General features: G+C 43.4%; 1 protein-coding gene and 1 long non-coding RNA gene across 5 annotated transcripts in view; one reads left to right on the top strand and one right to left on the bottom strand.

The window, feature by feature from the left end:
- Window positions 1-2,816: 2,816 nt before the first annotated feature.
- LOC309438112 lies at window positions 2,817-5,860 on the bottom strand. Of its 3 annotated transcripts, none has more exons than XR_014183710.1 (2): window positions 5,720-5,860; window positions 2,817-3,970 (listed from the first exon to the last, which is right to left on the bottom strand). It is a non-coding gene; the product is annotated as an uncharacterized lncRNA (long non-coding RNA). The 3 variants fall into 3 exon arrangements; XR_014183711.1 differs by having other exon boundaries at window positions 2,817-4,563; window positions 5,720-5,851; XR_014183712.1 differs by having other exon boundaries at window positions 2,817-4,566; window positions 5,720-5,850.
- A 744-nt stretch (window positions 5,861-6,604) lies between these two features.
- ATAD2B (ATPase family AAA domain containing 2B) overlaps window positions 6,605-16,210 on the top strand; it is an 86,923-nt gene continuing 77,317 nt past the window's right edge. For both annotated transcript variants that reach the window (XM_082049015.1, XM_082049014.1), the window contains exon 1: window positions 6,605-6,779. In XM_082049015.1, the coding sequence (XP_081905141.1) occupies window positions 6,624-6,779 (156 nt within the window). In that variant the 5' untranslated portion in view covers window positions 6,605-6,623. The remainder of the gene's footprint in view (window positions 6,780-16,210) is intronic.

Below are 16,210 nucleotides of genomic sequence, written 5' to 3'. Positions count from 1 at the left end.
GGTAAAACTTCAGAAGGTTGTTTTGCAGTGCTGGGCTGTTCTTATATTTTCTTTCAGTATTTTAAGTACATTGGCTCCATTTCGTTAAACACAAATTGTTCAGTAATATGCTGAACTCTTTCTTGGGGGCCCCTTCTGCAAAAAATTTGTCGAGCCAAAGGTAAGCATGGAAGGAGGCACGATTGGACTTACCTGGTGTAATGAAGCAAGTTCCCAACTGCAATCACATATTGATTTAGAAGATTAGGTCTATTACTGGAAATCAGAGTACAGCTGGAGACGTGCTGACCTGCTACAAAAGGAATTGGTGTCCTAGTGAATTTAGTGGTTTCTTAAAAGCTCTTTTAAGTACAGCTGTTCTCCCTCAGGACCGAAACTATTGACAAAGCACAGGAGTAAAGAAAATCTTTAGGAAGATAGTACTGCATTCAACTCCAGCGTAACGTAAAAAATCAGTTTTTCTTAAAAGCTGGATATGTTCAAGTTAAGCATGTTGTTACAATCAAGACGTCACTAAAATCCTTTTAGACTCTCTGCGTTTCATACAGCTTTTTCTCTGGCAAGAAACAGTACATGAGATGAACAGAAGCAAATGGCCCTTTTCTTACTGTGTGGTGAATAGAAGCAAACAGCCCAGACTGAGTCTGATGAAAAAACTCTTAACAGGGTATTCATGAGATGAATACAACCATCTCATGCCCCCTTTGTTCAAGAGAGATCAGATGCAGTGGTGTGGAAGACAGTAACAACCCCTGAACTTGTTTTATAAGGTAGGAGGGAATCTCAGTGTTGGCAAAGCAAAGCAGCGTTTCAGCTGTCATTGGCCATCGCGTCAAGGTTGCAGAAGAACCAGTACACATAGTGTATCTAAAAAACAAGCAGAAAATTAATTTTGAAGAGATATTTTAAAACCATATATTTAACGAGATTAATCCATGCCAGAGGAAGCCATCAGCTACCTATAATTAAACATCAGCACATTGGCTGTATTGATTGACCTTAACTTGAGACAGCAGTTGTTGCCCGAAGCCTTTTCTAAGTGTATGCAGAGCTGGGGCAGAATGGGAGGGAAATGGGACTGCAAAATAGAATAGAATCTGGTTATTCTGTATTTGGCAATTCCATTGACAAAGACAGCACATTCTTCTGCAAAGTGTCCTTTTCCCCCTGCTCCTTGCAGGAATGTTTATACCTTGTAGGCTGCCACGCAGGGAGAAACAGCTCAAGAAACTGATGTTTCTCGAAATTTAGCTGTGCAATGGAAAAGCGAGTCATGGTTTTATGGGAGATGTTGGGTGAATCTGCATTCATGAAGTGGGTGTTACCCCCATGCAATGGAAAGAACATCCTGCTGGACTCTCGGACTGTAAATCCACAAGAAAAGGGAATACAGCTTCACTTTTAAAAGTAGCGGGGAATGCATGAAACCATGAAAAATTCAAGACAGCCTAAGCAACTGTTTGTACCAGATAACACACATTTGGAAATAACATACGATGTGAACTCTCAAAACAAAGACTCTTTTTAAGTGAAATTACAATGACAATATGGTAGTGTAGTTTATGAGATCGTTCTTGGACACGTAACAAGAAAACACACTTTTAAAGCTAAGATTGTGTGTGAGGACTGGGGAGATTTATGAGCAAATAATGTTTCTGATGGACTTCCCATGTGACCTTAATCAAGCCATCGTGCATTCGTGTGCTCCTAAAGCTTTTCTACAAATGTGTTAATAAATGCCTATTTTTATTGCAAGCATTTTAGGAAAGAGTCTGTTTTTTACTACAAAGCTGTACATCACCCAGCATTGTAACAGGCTGGTGGTACTACTTTGAAATGATTAATGATCAGAAACACCAAAGTGAGATGATTTACCACTTTTGTCCAAGGCTGAAGCAATTTACAGCCTGAATGATGTTAAAAAGCAGACCCTGCTTACAGTATCATCAGCCTGTTTCACACAGTTATTAGTATTAGAAAAACTATCTACTCTAACCTTAGCTCAATGGTAAAAATGTTGTGGAAGCTAATGGCTAGATATAATGGGAAGATAATTTGGAAATATTAGGAGGTAAGTTATACCACTCCCATTTAATGTCATCTAAGAAATCTACTCTCTGATCCCGCTTCAAGTTGCAGTGATGTTATTTACTGTAGTGAGGAAAACAATCTTCAGATAACTATGCTGATAACAGGACTGAACATAAACTATATCTAAAATATACGGTTTTAAATGATAACGAGAGTTGTCAAATAACGGGCCATCTTTAATAACACTGTAAAATGCTTGCAGTGTGGAGTGACTGTATCATCTTCAAGTTCAAGGTAGTACCAATCCTGACTACCGGATGCGGCTCATTAGATGTTTCCAAATGTATGGGCATGTCTCTGTAATGGACAATCTCAGGAGAAACCACACAATCTCCATTTCCTAACATCCCCTCGGGAAAGGACTTTGAGCAGGTTTACCTAAGCAAGATCTCTTCTGAATCTTTTTTAAGATTCAGCTGAAAGCAGGATGAGTTCATAGCGTGGCAGAGAGGAGCACACAAGGGCTTATAAAGAGAGGCCTGAAAAGATGATTTGATTTCCATTCTTTGGAATGTTATAGCTATTCAGAGATGCTGCACAGCAATCTCCGGTAAATTGTCCATGATTGAAGCAAATGGTAACTCACTGAATAAAGCCCTCCGGTCCTTACTAGGCTGAAACTCTCTAAAAAGTTCTGAATAAGGCATAAAGGACGTTTTCTTTTGTTGTAACATGTTCCAAATTTCTTTGTAAAATAGGGACAGGCAGCAACAAAATCTTCCATCTCCAAATATTTATTGTACCATTAAACACTACTCACAGAGCGAAACAAGTCTTTCTATCCTGGGTCATTTTTTAGTGTAGTTTTACATTGCTAAGTCCCAATAAGATTTCATTCCCTAAGTCTTGTTTAATGGAAAGGGATTCTTCTGCTCAAGTACTTTTTCATGTTTTTCCTGTTTCCCAGTGGTGTATCTGCCACAGCAGATGTTGTGCCTTCTTTCTCGTATGTTTCAGGTATCTTCATCTTCTTTTCTGAACAACTGGAGATAAGAGAGTGTTGAACACTGCTGGAAGCTTCGGCATTTGTTATACATGGGTTTTATTTGAAATGAAGTCCTTCCCAATGGCATTTATTTCCAGAAGTATTCAGACATCTGTATGTCACACCAAACTACAAATCTTGAAATTGAATCTTACTGGGAATGAGCTCTGCAAATTCTTACGTAACACTTAGTGGAGCGTGGTTGTAGTCGTTCTCCCCTTCCTTTCTTCATTGTCTTTTGCTACTCAGAGCAAAGCTCTTCCTGCATGTAGAGTGCTGAAGAGGGTCCAAATAAGTTTTTAATTCTGTTTTGTCTTCATACAACACTCGAATTAAATGAGATATAAAAAATGGGAACAAGTAAATTCTTTGATTAGTAAAATTACTCTAAATCCATTTGTACAGCAATTCATCTTTCATTGTTAAATTGCATTTAAATCTTGAAGTATGTGTGATATAAAATAGCAATTTTAAAACATATTTTTTGTATTACAAACAAAAAATCCAAACAAAACTAACAAGCAAACCTTGTAATTTATGGTTTATTCATTTATATTGTCAGTACTAAAAATGGTGATGGAACTCACATAGAAGCTATAAAGCCGTAAGGTGTTTGAGTCAAAATAACGAGGCACACCTTCTAAGAGGAACAAGACAGCCAAGAAACCTGAAAATAAAACCATCTGTGAAAAACAATCTAGGGAGTAAACATCCAAAATGAAGCGTGTCTCTACATGTTCCCTACTCCACTAACATAATGAGAATACACCACTAAAAATGTTCAAAGCAGTGAGCAGGGATTTTTAACTACATCAGTCCCTGTACCAGAGTAGTCCCTCTGGCGTCATAAAGAGGACTCACTTGAGGATGGCTCACCGGAATGAGATCAGAACGCTAAAAATAAATTAAAAGAAAAAAGGTCACAACCATGGTAAAAATATTTAGCAAATACAAAAGAAATATCTTTTAAGATGTGGGTTTTCTGTTGCTTCAAGCAGATCTGGATAGGCACCCAGGAAAATCCATTTGCTTGCATAACGACCAAGTTTATTTTACTTTTAAAAAGTCATCAGCGTTCATAAGAGGAGGGGTGCTGGTTTGAATCATGCATGTTGCAAACAGATGTTATGCAAGTTTCCCCAAACAGTCCTGCCAATGCATTGCAATCCTGAGTTATGACATTCACTGTAACTGCTGCAGTCTGGGCCCTTTTTTGGGCCACAGATTGATCTGTTGGTTTTCCCAAAATGGGGATGATATTTTTGTGATGCACACAGAAACTTGAAGATCAACATATGATTTTTCATTTTCAGACCAACAGAATTTGGACACCATATCTAAGTTACATGGCCTATCAGTAGCAAAGAAATGGAAAAGTACTTTGTCATCATATGATTGTGATACTAATTATTCTTAGCAAACGGATCTCCTGGTTCATTCCCACCATGTGTTTGGTATGGGCAGTCTCTTGCAGTTTCCTTTTATTCCTGCTTTTGAAGGATAAAAGGCAAGTTGTTTCCACACATCATTTCAAAAACCATCATAGGTTTTTAATGAAAAGACTCCTTTGGCCTACAAATGTATGAAATGGCTACATCTTTTCATAACCTTCAAACAAATAAATGAATAAACAAAGTATATGAAACAACATAACTAATCTCACTGAGCAGAACAACTGAAAGACCCTGCAGATTCTTGAACAGGAGATAAAGTACTGTTGCTAATACAGATTAAAAGCTCCCGAGAGTGTTGGATAAGAAAAGATCACAGTTCCTATTCCCAAATACATGGTGTTTTGGAGTATCTCATAAAAATGAAAATTTGTAACTGTTCACAGTGAGAAAATTTTTGTTTGGAAATCTAAATAGCCCATTTTTATTATATCCTAATGTTATTGTTGTATATTTTATATTTTAAGTACACGCTCTACCATACTTTAATCATGAAGATGTGGGAGTACGCAGGTAAAGCAAAAGAAGAGTTTTTACATTTATTGTTATTTACTAAACATTATTGCACTTTCCATCTTTAAACAATAAAAATACATTGATAAAGCTTGCTTGAGCCTAGCAGCCCGAGCCACGTGATCATAACTTTATTATACATATATATATATATTTTTTTTTAAAAAAAAGCAGGAAGTACTGAAATAAATTGCTGAGCAGTGTCAAACAAGTCAGTGTGAAAATTAAAAGGTTGAGGCTTTGTCACCTATGGCTCTATGCGTGTATTGGTTGGCTACATTTCTTTTACAAAGTGTTTGGTTTGGGGGCTTATGTGCAGGCACTGTGGTAAGTTCAATCAAGGGCAACAACGTGTGGTGAGAGAGGAGTGATTCTTAATGCACATCAGCAAGAAGGGATTGGATTATAGTTTGTGGATAGTCTGAAAAGCATTTAGGCATCCAATGTACTGTAACACATACTATTCTTCTACCCTCTAAAATGAGGTTATTTGATCTGTGATAGAGGAGGGATGCGAGAGAAAAATAAGCTTTCCAGCCACTGAGCAATGAGCATCAAATGTGAGTTGCGGTTACCAGGCAAAACCCAGAAGATGTTATCGGCGGACCTGTGTGTCAGGTGAAGCAAGGGCGCGTTCCTGGCAGCCGGGCTATCAACGGGGCTTAATAGCGGGACTCACCAGGCTGTGAAATAGCTTTCCACGGAACACGGTGGAGATCGTGTCCTTGATCTGTTCGCCCGCGCTGTCCTGTCAGTGCCCGCCCGGAGGGCCCCTGAGGAGCGGACCGGGCAGGCCCGGGGCCGAGCTCCCGTGGCGGTGGAACGGGTCCGCTTTCCGCGTCCCCCGGAGCCGTTTCTCCCTTGGCCCCAGCGCTGGTTCCCCCGGCCCCGCAGCTCCCGAGCGGCGCCGCGCAGCTCACGGACCCCGCGCCGCAGCGGCCGCCGCTCCCCTCAGCCTGACAGGACCGCGCGCCCCCGCGCCGGCTCCCCGCAAACCGCCCTGCCTGCTGTCACGCCGGCAGGCCGCCGTCCCGCCGGTTGCGCCCCTCGCCGCTCTCTCCCCCGGGGCGCGGCGGGGACCCCGCCAGGCGCCTGCCGGCCGCGCCGCTCCCGGGGGACCCGCCACCTCCCCCGGGGCGGACCGCGCCAGGCCCATAGAGCGGCGCCGGCGCCGTGCTAGAACGTACGCAGCGGGGGCCGCCTCGGCCTGCGCACGGCGGCTGCGGTGGCGCCGCCGCAGCGCCCCCTGGCGGCAATTGCCGGGCGTCGCCGCCGGCAGAGGAGAGAAAGGGAGAAGGGACAGTAATGGCGGCCAGTTAGTGCGAGACTGAGCCGAGGAGGCGGCGGCAGCGACGGGAGGAGCCGGCGCGGCTCCGTCTGTGGCTCTGCCCGGCGGACCGGCTTCCCCAGAGGACTTTTTCTCCTTCCTCCCCCTCCCCCCTTCCCCCTCTCCCTCCCCTTCCCCTCCCTACCCGAGCCCCCGCCTGCCCGCCCTCCCTCCTCCCTCCGCGCCGGCGGCGGCAGCGGCGGCGGCAGCAGCAGCGGCGGCGGCCCCGGCCCCCGTGTCCCCCCTCCCCGGGGCCATGGTGAACACCAGGAAGAGCTCCTTGCGCCCCCTGGGCAAAGCGGCGGCCGCTGCGGCCGGAGCCGGCAGCCATTTCATCTCGTCCCGCACCCGCTCTTCCAAGAGGGGCACCAAGGCAGATGCGGCCGGGCTGGAGGAGGCGGCGGCAGCGCGGGTGAGGAGCGGGGGGTTCGCGGGGGACGGGGAGGGAGCGAGGCGGGGGGCGGGGGGGGCAGCGGCGCCCAGGGGCCTTGGCCGGGGAGTCGCTGGGGACAGCGCCGCTGCCGCCGGGCGCGGGGGGGACGCGGGGACAGGAGCCGCGGGGCAGGGGGTGGTTGCCCAGACGGCTGCCGGCTTGCGGGAAGGAGGAGGGACGGCGGAGCCGGCGGGGACCCCGGGGTGAGGAGGGACCGGGGAGGCGGGGGGAGCGTCACCCGCCGGGTCCCAGCCGGGTTCCCCCGCTCGGCGCGGGGCGGGCGGGCTCCGCTGGCTGGGCGACAGGCGCGGGCCGCTGCCAGGGGCCGGGGGCGGCCGGGGACACGGGAGGCGAAGTTGCTGCGGTGCTGCCGCCGGTGTGCGCGCCGGGCCGGGGCCGGCAGGGCCGGCGGGCGGGGGTCCGGGGGCGCGGGGCTCCCCCTGCGGCCGCGCCCGGCACTGCGCGCCTGCCAGACAAAAGTTGGGAGCTGCGCCTGCAGCAACTTCGCAATCCGCCTTCCCTGCTGCTGGAGATTTTTCTTTTTTTCTTTTTTTTTTTTTTTTTTCCTCTTTCCCCAAATGACCCCAGATCGGCTGAAGAGGGTGTTCGCGGCGGCTTCGCGCTGATGTTTGGAAAAGCGCTCCCTTTTTTTATGCCTCCCACCCCCCCCAACTAAACCCCGCAAGGGGGGAGGATGGAATTTTGCCGTCGGGTTTAAGCTGAACGCTTTCCCAGCCTAACTTCTTGTAATAGCTTTGGTTGTGCGCTCTCACGGCAAGTGAGTCCTGCAGCCTGATTTGGAAAACTAACGTTTGGTAAATTGTAACTGTAAGAAGGAATTCGGGAGCCTGGTTGTTTTACTTGTTGTCTTTAAACAGATTTGTTGACCGCAGCTGCATTTCTTAAATTACAGGCAGTTTTTTTTTGTTCTTCTTCCTGATAAAGCTTCATTGCTTTAAAGACTTTAAAGACTAGAACTAGTGGCTATACTTGCCTGCTCTGCGTATATATTTTAAACGCAGTGTAAATATGGAAGTGAAAATTGAGGGTCAAAGTGTTTGCCAGTCATGTACCAACTGACTGTATCCCAGGCTCTACTAATGAGGAACTTCATCAGATAAGTAGAAAAACAGCAGTAACAGCAAGAGGCAGATCAGAAAGATGACACCTGGAATTGTCAGAAGATCTTCTGCCCCATACTTTTAGATTAAAAATACTAACAAAACCAGATAGTAGTGACTAGTTATTCTGTTCCCTCTGTGCTTCTCTCTCAGTTCTTTCATGCTTTGCAGTTCTTCCCTTCCCCCCACCTTACTTTTCCTTGTTGTCCCCTATTTCTTCCTTGTTTAATTTCGTTAGACTCATGGGGATGCAGCACCATGGCTGTAAAAAGCTGTTCTACTTGTTCTGGTGTGCAGTTTCTATTTATTCATATCATGGGTCTTGTGGTTTGTGAGGCAAAGTTTGGTGTAACCCTTACTGGCTTGCTTTGCAGGGAGTTTACTACTGCTAAAAAAAATAGAGATTGAGCTTCATTCCAAATATTGTTAATCTATTAATTGTACTTTTATACTGCAGATCATTAGTATCTTTAAATTATGTTATTAACATGGTGCAAGGAATGGAGATTGTGCAAAATATCGTCATAAAAATCTGTAAACACATTCCAGGATATTGCCCATGCTTCAAAAAAGCATTTTTTTCTAAAGTTAAGTGTATATTTTGGTGTGTGGGAATGGACTTGTCTCCCTTCACAACAAATCTCATATGTTTGAGGTAGATATATATTTTTATTTTTAAAGATGTGATTGTGAAAGATGAGCAGAAGTTATCCCTCATTTCCCCCCCTCCATTGAATATTGAAATATATGTATCTCCCATCATATTTTAAAGTTATCTTTGTGCAACTGTTTTTATTGTTCAGATGTAAGAATTTGTCAGCCATACATCATCTTTCTGAGCTCCTGAAGCTTCTTGAAGTAGCGCCAGAGAAGGATTTCGGTGATTAGAACATGAATAAGTGCAGCAGTAGGAAGACAAAGCCTTTGCTTTTGGACGTGACTGTCGGGAGACAGATAGCGGAGCTGCGTTCTGTACTGGAATCGTTTTCAGGCAGTTGTATTTTTTTTAAACCTTTGGTGTGTCCCATCAGGAAACTGCCTTTCCACCAGCAGTTAATGGGGTTAATGGGCAGCGGCAGTTTGGAGCTCTGGCAGAGCTGGGACGCTTCTTATTTGCACTGTGGGACTTGATTTTCTCATGTGGTGGTTCTGACTCGGACTCCCAGAGAAATGCTCTTCTGTGGCGATGCCTGTAATTACCTTTCAGAATGTAATTTGAAAAGATCATCTATTTATTCTTTATTAGCAACAAAAACTGAGTTAGTTATCTAATGGCATCCTGCAAGATGCTGATTAGACCAGATGAGTGCTTAGGAGTTGCCTTCCACCTCTTTTACATCTATTTATCCTCCTTTTTTCCTCCTGGCTTTTTCTGGTACACCTAGGGTTTGTTTTTTGCGTACATATACAAGGATAGGCTTGAATCCCTCCTCTCCCAAGAACCTGGGTTAAGTTTCTGGTCTTCCAGTGCAATATTATGTTGAGTTATATATTAATAGTGTCCATTTTTGCTTGATTGCAATCTGGAAGCAACACACGTCCTGTGGAAATAGGCCATAATAGTCTAAATGCCTTTATCGTATTCTCTGTATTCCCTCTGTAGCACTCGCTCATCTTGGAGAAAGCAATGACGTCAGTTTGTGAAAAGTAAACTGTTTTGAATTATTGACTGGCAAGCGTGCATTCAGTGACTGGGATCAATACGTGTGCGCCCACTGACCAGAAGCCAGATTAAAATGAACAAAATCCCTCACTAAATGGATCAAGGAGGCAAGAAGTTTATTCTCTGAAATGATGTCATAGCAGAGTGCATAGAGAGGGGACGGGGAGGAGAAAACAGGCTATGTTTTCTTCCTGCTTCCAGGACTGATTTATACACTATTTAATAGAAAATGGAGCTGTCCTTACATAAATTTATATTTCTATCTATATATAAATTCTATGTGTTTTTTTTTTTTTCTTTCTACCTTTAAAATTTGGGGAGTGTTGTGGCTTTATACTGAAGCATTCTGACAAGAAAAGTGCATCAAAATCTTCCAAAGTTTTCAGAAAGATGGAATTGTAACACAAGGTTTATAAATCCAATTGGCTTCATTCACACTGTGAAAGAATTGATGATACTGTGACCACAACTGGTTAAATTTGTGCTCTAGACTTATTGTCTGATGTTTTCAGATATCAAGTTGTGATTGTTGGTAACATTTGGCAATTGAAATGATTTTTCTCAGTCACCTCAAAACACAAATCAAAAACGTCGATCAAGAAAACTAATGAACTTCTTGTGAAATAAACACTCTTAAATCGCTTCAGCGTATTAGTTAGACATTTTAGAAATGTATATCAAGATTAGCTTAATTTAATTAGCCAAGAAAGCATTAGCAGTGCCTTAAGAGCTACTTGAGGGCCCTGTAACACGCGATCCTGGCTAAAAGTAGGACTGTCGGCGTCGTCCGACTTACTCGCTGGCAACCCAGAGCTCTCCATTGTACTTAATTGCTAATAGGAGCAAACATGGAGTAGGGGGTTGACATTGGATGCTGCAGTGTGGGAAGGTATGAAGCTGAGCAGCATTTTTGTGCTCCATAATACCAAAATATTTCAGTGTCTCTTGCTGTAATTTGTCAGCCTTTAGCAGTAAATATTTTTCTGATTTCTGGGTGATAACGCAGCTTTTGTAGCATAAGCTTATTGCTGTGTTTTACTCCTTAAAAAGCGTTTAATGGTCAGCTATGGAAAAGGTAGAAAATAAACTTTAATTATTATTATTTCTCTCAAAATTCTAGTTTTAAACGTACCCCTTACAGCTTTCTAAAAATTAAATTTTCCTTTATGGAAGAGCCTGATTCATATTAGCCTATTTTCTTTGTCTTATTTGCAAAGTGTCTTACAGTTTTCTGAATGTTCTGTGGTTTAGAATGAAACTATAGAAAAAGTTAGAGTTTTCTGACGCTAGAAAAATGACGTTTGATGGCCACCCACGTGTAAAGCTCTTCAGGGAAAAAAAAAGCTCCTCTCAAATAGCTGTGTTTTTAAAGAACCGCATTGTCTTACTTTTCAGGTTTACAGTAACATCAATAAAGGTGCGGAGGCTAAGGCTTTTACAGTCCTTTGAAATACATCCTGAAGTACAGTGCCTTGTGAACATGTTCTGAACAATTTCAGTTAAAGGCAGATCCCCAAGAAAGCTCATCTTTTCAGTGCGTAATAAAATGTCGGATTCTTTCTGCTTTAGTGGTCTGCTGCTCTTTTGGGACTTAGCAGGAGAAAATCAGTGATCTAAACCGGATCGTGGAGTCTGTTCCTTGGTGGCACGGTATTAATCCATCTGTGAACAGTGGGAAATTGAGCAATTGTTGGAAGCAATCGATGTCCAAGTTTCTGTCAAAATACGGTACAGTCAGCATTTGTAATCCTTCCGTGTTTCCAAAGGGGGTGTCCCGAGTTTGCATTCTCCTTGTGTATCTGGCCAAATGAGTCTGGGCTGCTATCAGAAGTGGGGACACCTCTAGTGGGTACACGGTTTGTTTGGGTGGCGATTGCGCATCCTGCTGGGTGTTGGTTGTCTCTGCTGTCCTGCTGGTCCGGGGCCTGACGAGGAAGCAATCTATGGACTAATCACAGAATCACATAGAATCAGAGCATGGTTGGGGTTGGAGGGGACCCCTGGAGATCACCCAGTCCAACCCACCTGCTAAAGCAGGTTCACCAGAGCAGATCACACAGGAATGTGTCCAGGTGGGTTTGAATGTCTCCAGAGAAGGAGACTCCACAACCTCTCTGGGCAGCCTGTTCCAGAGCTCTGGCACCTCAAAGGAAAGAAGTTTCTCCTCATATTCAGATGGAACCTCCTGTGCTTCAGTCTGTGCCCGTTGCCCCTCATCCTGTCATTGGGCACCACTGAACGGAGTCTGGTCCATCCTGTTGACACCCACCCTGGAGATATTTCTAAACATTGATGAGATCCCCTCTCAGCTTCTCTTCTCCAGGCTGAACAGACCCAGCTCTCTGTCTCTTCTCATAAAAAATATGCTCCAGACCCTGAATCATCTTCATAGCCCTCGCTGGACTCCCTCCAGTAGTTCCTTGTCCTTCTTAAACTGGGAAGCCCAGAACTGGACACAGAACTGCAGATGTGGCCTCACCAGGTCAGAATAGAGGGGGAGGAACAACCTCCCTCGACCTGCTGGTCACACTTTTCTGTGCCATTGTCCTTCGTGGCTGCAAGGGCACATTGTTGACTCATGGTCAACCTATTGTCGACCAGAACTCCCAGGTCCTTCTCTGCAGAGCTGCTTTCCAGCAGGTCCATCCCTGACCTGTACTGCTGCCTGGGGTTGTTCCTCCCCAGTGCAGGACCTTACACTTGCCCTTGTTGAACTTCATCAGGTTCTTCTCTGCCCAGCCCTCCAGCCTGTGGAAGGAATGAATGAGACCTCCAAAGAATACTCAGGAATGTCAGCTCGTTGATATTTCATGTGCTGTGTTGCTTCCTCCGGATATTTGGCTTGTCCCAAGTAAAATTAATAAAATCTGCTTTTCCCAACTACCATCTCTCAGTTAAAACTTCAAGAAGGCGGCTTAACCCATTGCCACAAGAGATCCCGTGATGGTTTTGCAAGAGTGGCGTACAGCTTGGGGTTATGCAAGATAATTAGCTCAGGTAATTACATTCTCATCATCTCCATCCCCCTGTAGTTTCAGTTGGATGTGGAATAGTTTTGCACATCCTGCCCTAAATTGTTGAGTATTTGGTGTACTGTGGAAAAGTTTTCGTTCCGATCTGATGATGCTTTAAATGATTTCTGCATAAAATTTTGTAAAACATTCTCAAACCAAAGCATCCAGCAAGTGGGCATCAGCAAGCTGAAGCTTTCACTGCTCTTGCTTTTAGGCTGTGACTATTTTAAAGGATGCTGATCATTTATTAGATATTTTAGCTCTAAATATATGACTTTGTGTGTGAGTAGTATCACTCATGAACCCACTTACTGCAGAGAGAGCTGACAATATTTTTCAGCCTTTTTCATCCTATCATTTTATCTTTTTTTTTTTGTATTCTTCATGCTTTTCTGCTTTTTCTAAACAATTTTTCCATCTCTGACTTTACTCTTGAAATATTGTCTTTATTACCTTCCTGATTTTGATAGTTTATTTTAACCATTAGTTTTGCTTTAAATTGTTGAAGTGTTGTTTTGCATTTATACTTTCTTGGACTCTTTTCCTGAATAAATTTAATTTCTTCTTGCTTGGTAGCTATTAAAACAGGCCACTTTTCAAGCAGTTGCAAGATTAATGTATTATCTTCTGTAACCTTTTCCATTTTGCACTACAGAGTATGTGTGTGCTGTAATAGCTTCAGCTCCAGTTGAACTAGGTATAAAGGAGGTAGCTTTAGCACTCCTGCCACAAATACAGAATTTACGAGCTTGTCCAAGTTCTGTAGTTTTTGTGGCCTGTTCTGAATGTTTGTGGTTTTATCTCTATGCTTTTCGTAGTGTATGTTAATAACCTAAGTAAAGCTTTGGTGAACAGTTTGTGTCCACTCAGAGCAGATGCTTCAGTTTGGGTGTTTTCATAATTTGGGAAGTGAGCTTTTTGCTTTTCTCCAACCTCCAGTCAATTGCTTCATTTTAAACGGATAAGGAGTTGAACTGAACTATTTAAATAACCTGAAACGAAGAAGCTGTTCTTTCTGTACACATGGAAGAGATTACTTGGATTGAAATTTGTGGCCATGCTTCAGCAATCCCTCATTCCAAATACTTAATAACCACCTTCTATTATTCCTCTGATTTCTCTTTCAGGCCTTGAGTGTTGTTTTTATTATGATTTAAATTTCAATACATTAATCTTAAGATTTCATATTACAATTTTTTTTTCTCATGAAATACTGCCCTCAAGTGCATTGTAGTAGAGATCCAGAAGTATTTTTAATCCTACTTTTTTTTCCACACAGAAGACCATGTTCCCGTTGGCTTCTCTTGTTACAGACACTTCCTTGCTTGGTTCACTGAGTCAAGTACCTGGTCATGTCCAAACCTGGGGGAGCCCTTTGGTCCAAGGGTTCTCTCTGCTCTCCTGCTTGCTGTCCCCATTCAGATCATTCTGCTTCTTTATTTAGGTTTATAGTAGCACTAAAAGGGGGCTGCGTCCTCCGGACTTTCTTTGGGATGGGGTTGTTCAGTGGGAGCAAGATGGATTTTTGAGGACTTAGGGTAGGGAAAAAGGTTCTTGTTTGAATGTTTTGAATTTTTTTTTTTTTTTTCCATGTCTGAATTGTAATAATTCTCAAACGCTCACATAAATACAAATTTTGCTTTAAAAGTCTTGGTTAACAGAATCTAAAGCTCATGGAAATGGTTAATATGATTCTGACTAAAAAAGTATTGCTTTTAGTATTACTTCAGTGTTAAATTAGCAAGATCAGTGGTTTTAAAGCCTTCCCATGTGTGGATCTTGTAGAAAAACATCTGAGTGAGGTGTGGACCCCTGTGTAGTGAACAGAGACGTCCTCTTGGCAGAGTTGCTCTTCTGAAGGTGTGCGATTCCACATGTGCTGCCAGCTGTTATCTGTGCAGCCGTGAAAAAGAAGAGACTTGCCAATACTAACGCTTGCCTGGACATTTGATCAGCTAGATCAGGATCAGGTTTACTGGTCCAGCTGAAACCAACTTACATGTAGCCCATAGATTGCAAGAGTGTTTTGGATGTCAGATCAAAAGACTCTCAACCTGGATCTGAACAGGTGCCTTTTTCTGTTAGAAATGAGGGGAATGCTTGTGAGTGTGAAAATACACAATAAACAGTGTTGTAGGTAGCAGTTTGTATTTTTTTGTTTTAAATTAAAAATTTAAATTAAAAAAAATTAAACATTTCTCAAAAGCTTTGACATTTATTAAATAACCTGAATTCTGGAATTGAAGAGTTCTAGAAAGTAAAGTGGAAATCTGTTGAAAGAATGAAAGCAGATCTTCTCATGCAAAAAATATGTTTTTTCACCTGAATGAGTTAGGAAGACTTTATTCTTCTGAAAAACTATAGATTATGGTATTCTCTGTATTCTTCATGACTGCTTTTGATGTAAGCATTGTTTACTGGAAAAAGCCCCACACAAACTGAATGTTAAAAGACTTTAGATCACCCTGCAATTGAGGCATTCTTTACTATCATTATCACCAATGAAATAGAGCATTAATAACTGTTTATTCCAAGATCATCAAGCACTTAAGCATGAATCTTGTTATTTTTCCTTAACACCCATGGAGAGCGTTTGGTAAATGACTGTGTGCAAACAAGTGGAAATTAGAGAACTGTGACCAGGAGATGGGTTCTTTTAAGCCAGCTTTGTCTCTTTTTAAGATATCAGTAAGATAAACACATGAGGTCCTTAATGAAGTTTGAAGTTCTTAGAGAGGTAGTTAATGTGCTTTAATCCAAATACATTTTTTTGCGGCTTCTTGCCATGTGAAGGCACAGGCAGTGTGCTTACACAGGGTTTCTAGGACACAAAGGCAGGCGTTCAGCGTGCAGCAGCGCGTCGTGTGCCGACATGAATTCAGTCTGCTGGATGACGCCGCGACCTGGAGTTGAGTCATGTTGCCTTCTTGCCATGGACAAGTGTGTCAGGTCTTGCCTCTTCCCACCAGGCAGGTCGGCCGGCTTCTCGTGGAAGAAGAGCTGAGGGCATTTGCCAGAAAATAATGGAGTGAGATGGGGAGGGGAGAGTAAGTTGTGTTGGTGGTGGGGAGAGCGAGCAGAGCAATGTGTCATCCTGAAATCAGGACAGCGTGCAGATGCGTAAGGCAAGGTGTGGTTCCTCAGTTGAACGTGCTGATGGGAGTGTTTCGGCTACTGAAACGTTTGTATGGAACGTAAGGACAGTTTTAGTTGGGTTATTTTTTTTTTTTTTGGGTGAAGATGCTATAAAGCTTCATGAGGGGCAATGGGCACAGACTAAAGCACATTAGGAAAAGTGTGACCAGCAGGTCGAGGGAGGTTGTTCCTCCCCTTCTACTCTGCCCTGGTGAGGCTGCATCTGGAGTTCTGTCTCCGTTTCTGGGCTCCTCAGTTGAAGAAGGACAAAAAATTACTGGAGGGAGTCCAGCAAGGGCTACAAAGATGATGAGGGGTCAGAAGCATCTTTCGTATGATGAGAGACTGAGAGAGCTGGGTCTGTTCAGCCTGGAGAAGAGAAACTGAGAGGGGATCTCATCAATGTTTATAAATATCTCAAGGGTGGGTGTCAAGAAGATGGGCCAGACTCCGTTCAGTGGTGCCCAATGACAGGAT

This window comes from Streptopelia decaocto (assembly GCF_964273445.1).
Source record: "Streptopelia decaocto genome assembly, chromosome: 3".
NCBI lineage: Eukaryota > Metazoa > Chordata > Aves > Columbiformes > Columbidae > Streptopelia > Streptopelia decaocto.
The sequence above is the reverse complement of the archived record's forward strand: the minus strand, read 5'-3'. Positions and strand labels throughout refer to the sequence as shown.